This window comes from Rana temporaria, chromosome 1, assembly GCF_905171775.1.
Source record: "Rana temporaria chromosome 1, aRanTem1.1, whole genome shotgun sequence".
Lineage (NCBI taxonomy): Eukaryota > Metazoa > Chordata > Amphibia > Anura > Ranidae > Rana > Rana temporaria.
Window position 1 is genome coordinate 367,302,744 of NC_053489.1, and position 11,752 is coordinate 367,314,495.

The window sequence follows — 11,752 nt, forward strand, 5'->3', positions numbered from 1 at the left end:
TTATAGATAAGCTTTGTTTTTGTTCTAAAACAACCAAATAATGTGGTTTGTATTTTTGAACTGGTAAAGATCCTGTTCCTGATGTTTATGCCTGCTGCTACTATCCAGTCACTTGATTGTTTTCATTGTGTTTGTCTTTTGCTTAAACTGTGCAATACAGTAGAATGTTGGCTTCCCAGCCAGTAGTCCTGTGGTAGGTTGCGTTTCTTTCCCTCAAGGAATGTATAAAATACATTCGCATATTAATACAGAGGAGTCGGAGTCGGGGAGTCAGAGTCGGAGTCGGAAGTACATAAAACTGAGGAGTCGGAACATTTATCTACCGACTCCACAGCCCTGCTTTAAATGCTGTCCATTTTTAGAGCCACATTTTATTGTTGAAATGTTATTAATCTTTGTGCACATATTTACCCTCCTGATTGATGGTAAAAGGAACCGTCTCATCCTGCTCCTCTTCTTCATCACCCGATACTCCACCAGAAGTTTTGGGGGGGGTGCAGCTCCTCCTCTTGCTCCTCCACAAGAGCTGGGGATGGCGATGTGGATGGCCCTGGCTGCTCCTCCTCATCCCTCTCCTCCTGTTCCACATCCTCCTCCTGCTCCTCCTCTGCGGCCTGTCGCCTTGTGCGCTTGGGGCGCACAGCTGGTAGAGGAGCTCCTATAATAACACAATGTTCATATATGTTAAAATGTTTTCTAATGACGTATGCACATTCTGTGTACTCTGCTGTATTGTATATGAATACAAATTAATTTATATAGACAGTTAACCAATGGGACAATGTTATATTAAAGGGTCTTGTGGGCACTACAGGGGACTGAGCGTGAGCTGGGCTGCCACCATGGTAAAATGAGCTGTTTTTGTCTCCTTTGTTTTGTTCAGACGATCTCATGTTAAAAAAAGGGCCTGATGGAGTACACGGGATTACTATAACAACCCCACGCCTAACACAGGAATTTAGTGGGAATCTATATATATAAAACTCAACGTGTGTGTGCATGTATGTATGTATGTTCCAGCATCACGTCCAAACGGCTAAAGATATTTACATGAAAATTGGCACATATGTATATGTTTTGTTTTTTAATTTATATTTAGTGTGGTGTAGTGTTTTTAAGGTACAGTCAGAGGGGCATGGGGTTCACAGTAGTTTCCCGCTGAGGGTTTGAGCTGCAGCGCCAAATTTGCTTCAGCTAGAAGCACACTGTAAGCCACAGCCCATGTGAATGTACCCTGTACATTCACATTGGGGGAGAGGGGGGGGGGGGTAATTGCAGCCAGTTGCATGCAGGGAGTTGTAGTTTTGCAACAGCTGGAGGCAGAATTATTTCACATTGGTCACTTTCCTCACTCTCCCATCTTCCTTTTCCCCACTTTCTTTTATTATTTTTCCCCGTGTTCTGTTTTGTTTGTCACTCTTTTTGTTTTGGTGCTTGCACTTTATGTGTGGCGAGTAGGGTGCTGGTCCTCGGGCCAGTCTCTGAAAGTCTTGGGAGTTGGTGGACTCGGCCTTCTGGTTAGGTTCACCGGCTCTCATGGGGTCTCCCTTCGGGGGAGCCTCACCGAGGAGGGTTCTGTTTCGGCAGTCCCTCCGAGGATGTTGGGTCCTTGTGGCTTCGGCTGCTTGGACCAAGATGGGTCCATATGGCTTCGGCTGTATGGACCACAGTAACTCTTTTCCCTGTCAGGAGCCTAACGCCCCGGGGGATCAGAGACGGGTCCTTTTCGGAGGACCACTGACGTATGCACCCGTCGCAGTTTTTTGTGATGTCACTCTATATGTGTGTGCACATTTTTCCCTGCACCGGGTGGAGTTTTTGGGTTGTGTTTTGCACGCCACAGGCTTTTCAACAGAAAAAAAAACAGCTGGAGGCAGAATGGTTGCAAAACACTACGGGTTTGTTACCTAACTCAGGGTTTCAAGACCAGTCCACCTCCAGCTGTTGCAAAACTACTACTCCCATCAGCCACGGTCTGTCAGTGCATGCTAAGAATTTTACTTTTGCTGCATCTAGGGTGCCACAGTTTAGAGACCCGTGCATAAAGGTCTGAAAAATGTGGGCCTGCAGAACTTACAATACTAGAAGTGCCAGCATTCCCAGGCATGCTGGAAGTTGTAGTTCTGCAACATCTAAAGGGCAATATGTATTCGAACGTCCTTGGGCCTTGAGGACCCTGAAGTCAGGACGTTCGCATACGTCCTATGTCCAAAAAAATGTTACATTCATTATGCTAAATAACAAGGAAAAGTGCCTAAATACACATTTACCAACCAGGGTGTCTGCAGCTGTCCAGGCATGCTGGGAGTTGTAGTTTTGTAACAACAGGAGACACATTGTTTGGGAAATACTAATATCTGATCTTATATACTAACTTTTAAACTAGACTAAAATGCAGTTAAAGATAATGAAATAACAGTGGTCTAAATACTTACACTAATCGGCATCTTTTCCTCAGCGAGTGAGAAATTGCTTCCATCCATTATAATATTGCGATGCGATCATAAAGTAGGAAACTGGCAAGGGTCCAGGAAATGGTCGCGTGTTGGGCGCGTGTTGTTCGCGCGATTGCGCATGCGCGATCGAGAATTTCGCAATATATATCGCAATCGCAATATTTTTTTTCGCTAAAATATCACAAATATTCGATTTCAGAGTGCTCCTACAGCAGTTTTTCGAAATATCTGCAATCAATTTCGCATTCGCATTTTGTGAAATTGCGATAAAATATCATGAATATTCGATTTCAGAATTAGCCAATCAGAGCGCTCCTACAGCATTTGGGGAAATTCCGCAATAAATATCGCATTCGCAATTTTGCGAAATTTCGATAAAATATCACGAATATTCTGAGCCAATCAGAGTGCTCCTACAGTATTTGTCGAAATTGCGCAATAAATATCGCATTCGCATTTTGCGAAATTTCGATAAAATATCACGAATATTCTGAGCCAATCAGAGTGCTTCTACAGCATTTGTCGAAATTGCGCAATAAATATCGCATTCGCATTTTGCGAAATTTCGAAAAAAATATCAAGAATATTCTGAGCCAATCAGAGTGCTCCTACCGCAGTTGTCGAAAATTCGCAATTATTTTCGCATTCGCAATAGCGAAAATTCGCAATCATTTCATTTCGATAAAATATCACGAATATTCGAATTTAGCAAATATATCTCGAATATTCGACTATATATTCGAGATATATCGCGAAATCGAATATGACGTATTCTGCTCAACACTAGTAGACAGGTAGCGCCCTAGGAGAGGAACCATCACACGTGCAAGAAAGCGGAAGTGACACAGCTACCCAGAAACCCCACCGACGCCGGAGATGAGAGGGGAGGAGGGATAAATAGCCCTCCGACGACTCCTACAAACTCAGGCTGGCCTGCGGCCAGCCTTCTCACATATATGCCGAAGCATGGGGCATCCTCCTGAAAAAAAGTTATGCCGCGTACACACGGTTTCATTAAAAGCTTAAGATATATGTGATATTCTAGTGTGTTATTAAATTTATCAATGCAATACTGGCGTCTTTATAAATTCACTCTCGAACATTTTGGTATATTATTTCCAAAAATTAGTCCATTATATATGTATAAACATTAAACACTAGGTTTAGAAGTATGGGACTAATAGGGATGTGACTTGGACTATTATAAGTGGGATTAGGACTTCTAGAACTTCGTTTAAGAATACTATTAGTAAATATGACTATTCTTCATATAATTAGGAGTATTATATAGAGGATTCGGACTATTATAGTAGTCATAATCCCACTTGAAATAGTCATAATCCCACCCCCATAGTCATAATCCCACTTGAAATAGTCATAATCCCACTTGAAATAGTCATAATCCCACCCCCATAGTCATAATCCCACTTGAAATAGTCATAATCCCACCCCCATAGTCATAATCCCACTTGAAATAGTCATAATCCCACTTGAAATAGTCATAATCCCACCCCCATAGTCATAATCCCACTTGAAGTAGTCATAATCCCACTTGAAATAGTCATAATCCCACCCCCATAGTCATAATCCCACTTGAAATAGTCATAATCCCACTTGAAATAGTCATAATCCCACCCCCATAGTCATAATCCCACTTGAAGTAGTCATAATCCCACTTGAAATAGTCATAATCCCACTTGAAATAGTCATAATCCCACCCCCATAGTCATAATCCCACTTGAAGTAGTCATAATCTCACTTAGAATCGTCAGAGATCCACTTCTACGAGTAGTAAAAGGACTAGAAAAAGTGGGATTAGGACTAGAAAAAGTGGGATTATGAAGAGAAAAAGTGGGATTAGGACTAGAAAAAGTGGGATTAGGACTAGAAAAAAGTGGGATTATGAAGAGAAAAAGTGGGATTAGGAGTAGAAAAAGTGGGATTAGGACTAGAAAAAGTGGGATTATGAAGAGAAAAAGTGGGATTAGGACTAGAAAAAGTGGGATTAGGACTAGAAAAAGTGGGATTAGGACTAGAAAAAGTGGGATTAGGACTATAAAAAGTGGGATTATGAAGAGAAAAAGTGGGATTAGGACTAGAAAAAGTGGGATTAGGACTAGAAAAAGTGGGATTATGAAGAGAAAAAGTGGGATTAGGACTAGAAAAAGTGGGATTAGGACTAGAAAAAGTGGAATTTGGATTACACTAGGGATTACATGAGGGTTTGTACTTACTTTTTGCATGTTTATCTTTTTTGGCCAAGTTAGCCCAATTAGGAATGTGGACTAGGGCCACAGCATTCCAAGCTGCACTTTTTTTTAAACGGTTGAAATACCATTCATGCTGCTTGTCCCATAGTTCAGGGTGATTTCTCATGGATTCTATAAATTCCTCTGGTTCTGAGCCTCTTTCTTCTCTCACTTCTGCAGGTGTTGGCTGCATTTGTCTACTGCTGCTTTCCTGCATGATGACACTTTCTGTTTCTCCTCTCCCCTTCTCAATCGGATTTCCTGGTATCCCAGCATACTTCACTCTAGGGCGATCATGTGACCTCCACACAGGTTATGGGCGGTATTACAGCGCTATTACTGCGGTTTTAAAGCGGTACCCATTCATTTCTATGGGGATAGGCATTTTTACAGCGCTATTTTCTGCGCCCAAAAGAAGCTTCAAAAATGCTGTTTGTCAGACTTTTTTCAACGCCCAGCCAGCACAACTTCTCAGTGTGAAAGGTTACACTGAGATACATGGGAGGCGTTTTTTTTGCGTTTTTCTAGTGGGAAAATTAGCGCAAAAACGCCTCAATAACTCCTCAATGTGAAAGGGGCCTAAATGAAAAGTGCATGTGCTATGAAGTGAAAAATGTTATGTGGAAGGAAGGAAGAAGAAAATGAGTGTGCAAAGTAAATGAATGACAACTATGATATAGTGATTATAAGATACCATGAGTATAGGATTACATTTTAATTTTTACCTACACTAGTAAGCCTCATAGTATAAGTTGCTGAAGGCATGTATGCGCAAAAGCCTTATGCCGCGTACACACGATCATTTTTCGGCATGAAAGAAAACGTTGTTTTTTAGCATGTCCAAAAAACTAAGTTTTTCCAACTTCATCATTAAAAACGGCGTTGCCCACACACCATCGTTTTTCAAAAATGATGAACAAAGCGCAGTGACGTACAACACGTACAACGGCACTCTAAAGGGGAAGTTCTATTTTCCTTTGGGCAGCTTTAGCTGATTCCTTGTTAGTAAAAGATGATTTGCGCTTTTTTACAACTTGATGAATGTGCTTACTCCATTATGAACGGTAGTTTTACCAGAACGAGCGCTACCATCTCATAACTTGCTTCTAAACATGCGCGGGTTTAAAACGTTGTTTTTAGCCCACACACGATCATTTTTTACAACCCGAAAAACAACATTTTTTAAAACGACGTTAAAAAATGCAGCATGTTCGGAAAAAAAATTGACGTTTTTCAGAAACTGAAAAACTATGTGCAGCCCACACATGATCATTTTAAATGACGTTTTTTAAAAAATGATCGTGTGTACGCGGCATGAGAAGGAAAAAAGGATTTGCTGCAATAAAGGTAATAATACTTTCATTAGCAGCACTATAGGCTTAAAGTGATCTATAGCAGCAACATGTTCGCTCCACACTTACCCCTCCAAAGAAAATGACCAGTGCAATCATTTCCCCAGGAGTCATCTGACAATTCCCGGTGGATAGTGTGCCATAAATACCTTATGCAATTAGATAATTAGACGTCGGTCACTCCCACGTCTTTTTGGGTTCCGGGCTCCTCCCCCATGGTCCACACAGAGACCTCCCATGTGTGGCCCCTTGTTGTTCCAGTGGGCGAGATCGCCCCGGTTCCACCGCTGCCGCCGACACAACTCTGTAGCGTGGGAGCGTCCCAGAGCACACACGCAGGATGGCGACGATGCATCGCGGGCCGGCCCCCCCACGGCGAACATGGAACAGCGCGGGCACCAGTAGCCTTATTGCCAACTGCGGGTGCTGTGAGAGGAGACACCGCAGATGTCTCCCCCCCAGTGTCGGGAAGTCGGGCAACTGCGGATGCAGAATCCTCCCGAGGAGTAGACAGGAGAAAGGACGCAATCACCCGCGATGGTCCATGGACTCTGGGAAAATAAGAAACATACATACAGTAATAATATTAACAAAGAAAATAGATTCCAAATGATTATTAAGTAAAACTCGAATATGTTATCACAATGGCATTGTTTACAGAATTCATATTTATTAGAATATTGTGAACTGTACATGGAACCTTGGCAGTTTGCAATAGAGAACGGAAAAGGTAATATGACCATGCTTTAAAAATTATTATTATTATTGGCTGATTGATTCCAGCCTCACTATAATAAGCATTTGGCTGCAACACCCTGTCCTCCCCTCCACCTGGCTGCAACCCCCCTGTCCTCCCCTCCACCTGGCTGCAACCCCCCTGTCCCCCCCCCCACCTGGCTGCAACCCCTCTGTCCTTCCCTCCACCTGGCTGCAACCCCCCTGTCCCCCCCTCCACCTGGCTGCAACCCCCCTGTCCCCCCCTCCCCCTGGCTGCAACCCCCCTGTCCTCCCCTCCACCTGGCTGAAACCTCCCTGTCCTCCCCTCCACCTGGCTGAAACCCCCCTGTCCTCCCCTCCACCTGGCTGCAACCCCACTGTCCTCCCCTCCACCTGGCTGCAACCACCCTTTCCTCCCCTCCACCTAGCTGAAACCCCCCTGTCCTCCCCTCCACCTGGCTGCCACCCCACTGTCCTCCCCTCCACCTGGTTAAAACCACCCTTTCCTTCCCTCCACCTGACTGCAACCCCCCTGTCCTCCCCTCCACCTGGCTGCAACCCCCCTGCCCTCCCCTCCACCTGGCTGCATCCCCCCTGTCCTCACCTCCGCCTGGCTGCATCCCTGTCCTCCCCTCCACCTGGCTGCATTCACCCTGTTATCCATATTAACCATGGTGCCGTGATGATTGAAGCGCCAACACCAGCCATTGCCCCTACAAATTTTCTGCAGAAATTTTGGCAGTGCCCCTCCCGAGATTAGACTCTGGCTCCGTCCCTGGCTGGGCTGCTAACATTGGCGGGATGTTGAAATCACCAAGGATAATAATGGGTATTGCAGAAGAGAGAAAGTAGGGTAGCCAGGCAGTGAACAAAAACAAAATCCCTTTATGGCGCTGCAACAGTATGAAGCAAGACACAGTCCAATCTGTGAAAACAAGATATACAATACCCAGTGCAGCCGCCAACCACTGGAAAATGGACACGAACACAAAAACAAAAGAAGCAGCGCTCTATGAGTAAAGTCATAAAACTTTATAGTCTAAAATAGGAAATAACATGGGTATTTGCACACACAATCATAAAAACTCATGTATCTACAAAATATGGTTAATAAAATAATTAGTACAAAATGAGAGCCACTAAGAGGAGTCCTGTGATGGAATGGTTAATATCGTCACCAGTGTCTATCAATATGCCGCTGTAGGGATGGTACAATACTACACACCAGGTCAGGTGGTAGACCACTGGGGGAGTGACTACAAACGGTACCTCAGATGGTTAGATGGCCTGCAGAGACAGATGGTTCACAGCTGTGGTGGAAGACTCGAATGACAGGGACATTCCGGTGGGGACAACCTCGGCAGGAGAGCACCAGCACCGCCGCAATGTCTGCAGGCGGGCGAGCCTAGACGGAAAGCCGGTGACGCAACAGCGCTGACGCGTCAAGTGGTCTACCACATGACCTGGTGTGTAGTATTGTACCATCCCTACAGCGGCATATTGATAGACACTGGTGACGATATTAACCATTCCATCACAGGACTCCTCTTAGTGGCTCTCATTTTGGACTAATTCTTTTATTAACCATATTTTGTATACATGAGTTTTTATTATTGTGTGTGCAAATACCCATGTTATTTCCTATTTTAGACTATAAAGTTTAATGACTTTACTCATAGAGCGCTGCTTCTTTTGTTTTTGTAGCCAGGCAGTGAAGTCATCAAGGAAGCGTGACACTGGTCCAGAAGGCTGATGGATCACTGCAATCCTTAGAGAAATGTGAGAAAACAGACAAATACAATGAGGTTTATTTACGAAAGGCAAATCCACTTTGCACTACTGAAAGTGCACTTGGAAGTGCAATCGCTGTAAATAAGAGGGGAAGCTCTGCTGATTTTATAATTCAATCATGTGCAAGCTAAAATGCTGTTTTTTTTCCTTGCATGTCCCTCTCGGATCTACAGCGACTGCACCTTTCAGGGGGGAGGGGGGTGCAGATACCTGTCTAAAGACAGGTATTTGCACCCACTTCCGGCCACAACAGTCTCGGGCAGACTGCGGGCTTGACGTCACCTCCCCCCCCCCCCCCCCCCGTTGTGTGCTGGGAACACTCGGCTCCCAGTACACAGCGGGAGCCAATCGGCAGGCGCAGCGTGACTTGCGTATGCGCCGTAGGGAACCGGGCAGTGAAGCCAGAGCGCTTCACTTCCTGGTTCCCTCACCGTGGATGGCGGGGGGAGCAGCAGAGTGACGAGCACAGCGGGAGCCAATCGGCAGGCGCAGCGTGACTCGCGCATGCGCTGTAGGGAACCGGGCAGTGAAGCCGAAGCACTTCACTTCCTGGTTCCCTCACCGTGGATGGCGGGGGGGAGCAGCAGAGTGACAAGCGATCGCTCATCCTCTGCTGCGGACGGCGCTGGACTCCAGGACAGGTAAGTGTCCTAATATTAAAAGTCAGCAGCTGCAGTATTTGTAGCTGCTGGCTTTTAATATTTTTTGTTCATGGCACATCCGCTTTAACACACTTTTTTTTCTTCTTTGGGATAATTATTAACACACTAAATGTATAGAATTTGTTTTTTTATTTAGTTTGACCTGAATTTGACCTAGAATTGGTCTCTTGCAGTCACTGTATAGCAGTGGTTCTCAACCTTTCCAGTGTCGTGACCCCTTGATGAAATTTCCCAAGTTGTGGGGACCCCCAACAGTAAAATTATTTTCGTTGGTCCCTCATTGCTGTAATTTTGCGACTGTTATGAATCGAAATATAAATATCTGATATGCACGACGTATTTTCATTCTTACAAATTTAACATATTAAAGTGCAGTGATTAATAAACAAAAACAATCTGTAATATTTAGTGCAAAATATTTATTTATAAATTAACATATAAGTAACAAATGAATAAAATGTTTACAACTTGCGTTTAGTTAACTTTTTTCATTGTGTATTGAACCGTATTCACCGTATTGTATAATTATGTGAAAACAAAGCGTAACAGTAACAATCTTAGACAGTCTTAATATAATAACAGTAAATGACATTGCTACAAAACTGTTGCGATACCATGCATCAAAAAAACTAAAGCGTCAGTGCGAACACTGGGGTTGCTTCTTTCTGACCAGATCAGAAATTCTCGGGGCAGTCTTTGCAAGAGCACAACGAAGATCATCTTCTGCAACAAGACTACTTCTGTATTTAGACTTGATAACCAACAAGCTTGAAAAGCCTGTTTCACAAAGATATGTAGTCGGAAATGGAAGAAGAAGGCACAACACAATCTCAGACAGAACAGGATATGACTGCAAATACTTGATCCAGAATTTATTAACTGACATGGAAGAGAAATCATTTTTTGCTGCATCACTGGTAATGAGATCAATGAACTCCTCTTGTGCATTTTCAGGAACATCTTCAATTTTAACTGTGAATGGACATCTAGCAAGTGCAAACGGGGTATCGGGAACATTTGGAAAGTACAATGAAATTTCGTCCGCAAGCATTTGCAAGTGTTCTTTGACAGAACTTATTGTTTTAATCCTTTTGTCAAGTTCAATGTTATTTTCTTCAAAGAAAGCAGATAAGTTGGGCAACATATAAATCTTATTTTCATCCAATTTTTGTTGCCAAAGTTGAAGTTTCATTTGGAATGATCGGATCTTTTCAGACAAATCGAGGCATGTTGCATTTGGTCCTTGAAGTGATAAATTTAACTCGCTCAAGATTGCAAAGATGTCAACCAAGTAAGCTATTTTCTGCAGTTCATTTTCATCGCTGAAAAGTGCTTCAAACTGCGGTTTTGCTTTCTGATTAAAAAAAGTTTTTAGTTCATTACGAAGATCAAAGACACGTTTTAAAACTTTTCCTCTTGACAACCATCTCACTTCAGTGTGAAATAACAGAACGTTAGCAGAAGCTTCCAATTCATTACAAAGTTTTGAAAAGAGTCGACTATTTAAAGCACTCGCTTTTACAAAATTGACGGCACTTATGACGCTTTTCATTACTTCTTGTAACTCTTGTGGCAGCGTCTTTGTTGCTAAAATTTGACGATGAATCATACAGTGAGTTCCAATGGCTTTTGGTGATTCATTCAATACCAACCGTTGAAATCCAGACCGACATCCTAGCATAGCTGGAGCACCATCTGTGCAAACACCACAAACCTTTTCCCAAGAGATCTTGTGTTTTTCCAGAAATGAACCAATTGTGTCAAACACATCACGTGCAGTAGTTGTTGTTTCAAGAGGTTTGCAAAAAAGAAACTCATCTTTAAAGTTGCCATCATGAATATACCTCACGTAAACCAGTAAATGAGAACAGTTTGCAACATCTGTGGATTCATCAAGCTGGATGCTAAATATTCCAAGTGGAGCAGATTTAATTTCCTGGATTACCTGATCAATAATATCAGCAGACATGTCACCTATTCTCCTGCTGACAGTGTCGTTAGATAAGGAAATTGCACTCAATTTCGTAACAAATTCGGCTCCAATCATAACGCGAACAATGTCTTTGACTGCTGGCAACAGCAAATCCTCAGCAATGGTGTGAGGTTTCTTAGCTCTGGCGATTCTGAGAGCCACCAAATATGAAGCTTCAACAGCTGCTAGGTTTTGCTTGTGGTACTTGCCACCAGTATCAAGTCTGCTTTTCTTGACACCATCAGCTTTGTTTTTAAAATACTGGATATCCTTGCCAGCAAAGCTTGGATGCTTGGTATCAAAATGACGTTTCAGTTTGTTGGGCTTCATAGATTCGGCTGAGAGAACTTTATTACAAATAATGCATTGCGGTTTCTCAATTCCTACTGCAACTATTGAAGTGAAACCATACTTGAAAAAATCGTCACAGTAGCTTCTCTTCTTAAGGTTCTTCTCTCTATGATCCATTATCATGGGCTCTCTGATAAAAATATTATAAGAAAAGCTTCAATAACACAGACTATTATCAACGCTTAAGACACCTCCATCCCCA

General features: G+C 43.1%; 1 protein-coding gene across 1 annotated transcript; it reads right to left on the reverse strand.

The window, feature by feature from the left end:
- Positions 1-9,742: 9,742 nt before the first annotated feature.
- On the reverse strand, positions 9,743-11,752 carry LOC120924944 (zinc finger BED domain-containing protein 5-like). Its single transcript, XM_040335891.1, has one exon. The coding sequence runs from the start codon at positions 11,671-11,673 to the stop codon at positions 9,865-9,867; it is 1,809 nt and encodes a 602-aa protein (XP_040191825.1). The 5' UTR covers positions 11,674-11,752; the 3' UTR covers positions 9,743-9,864.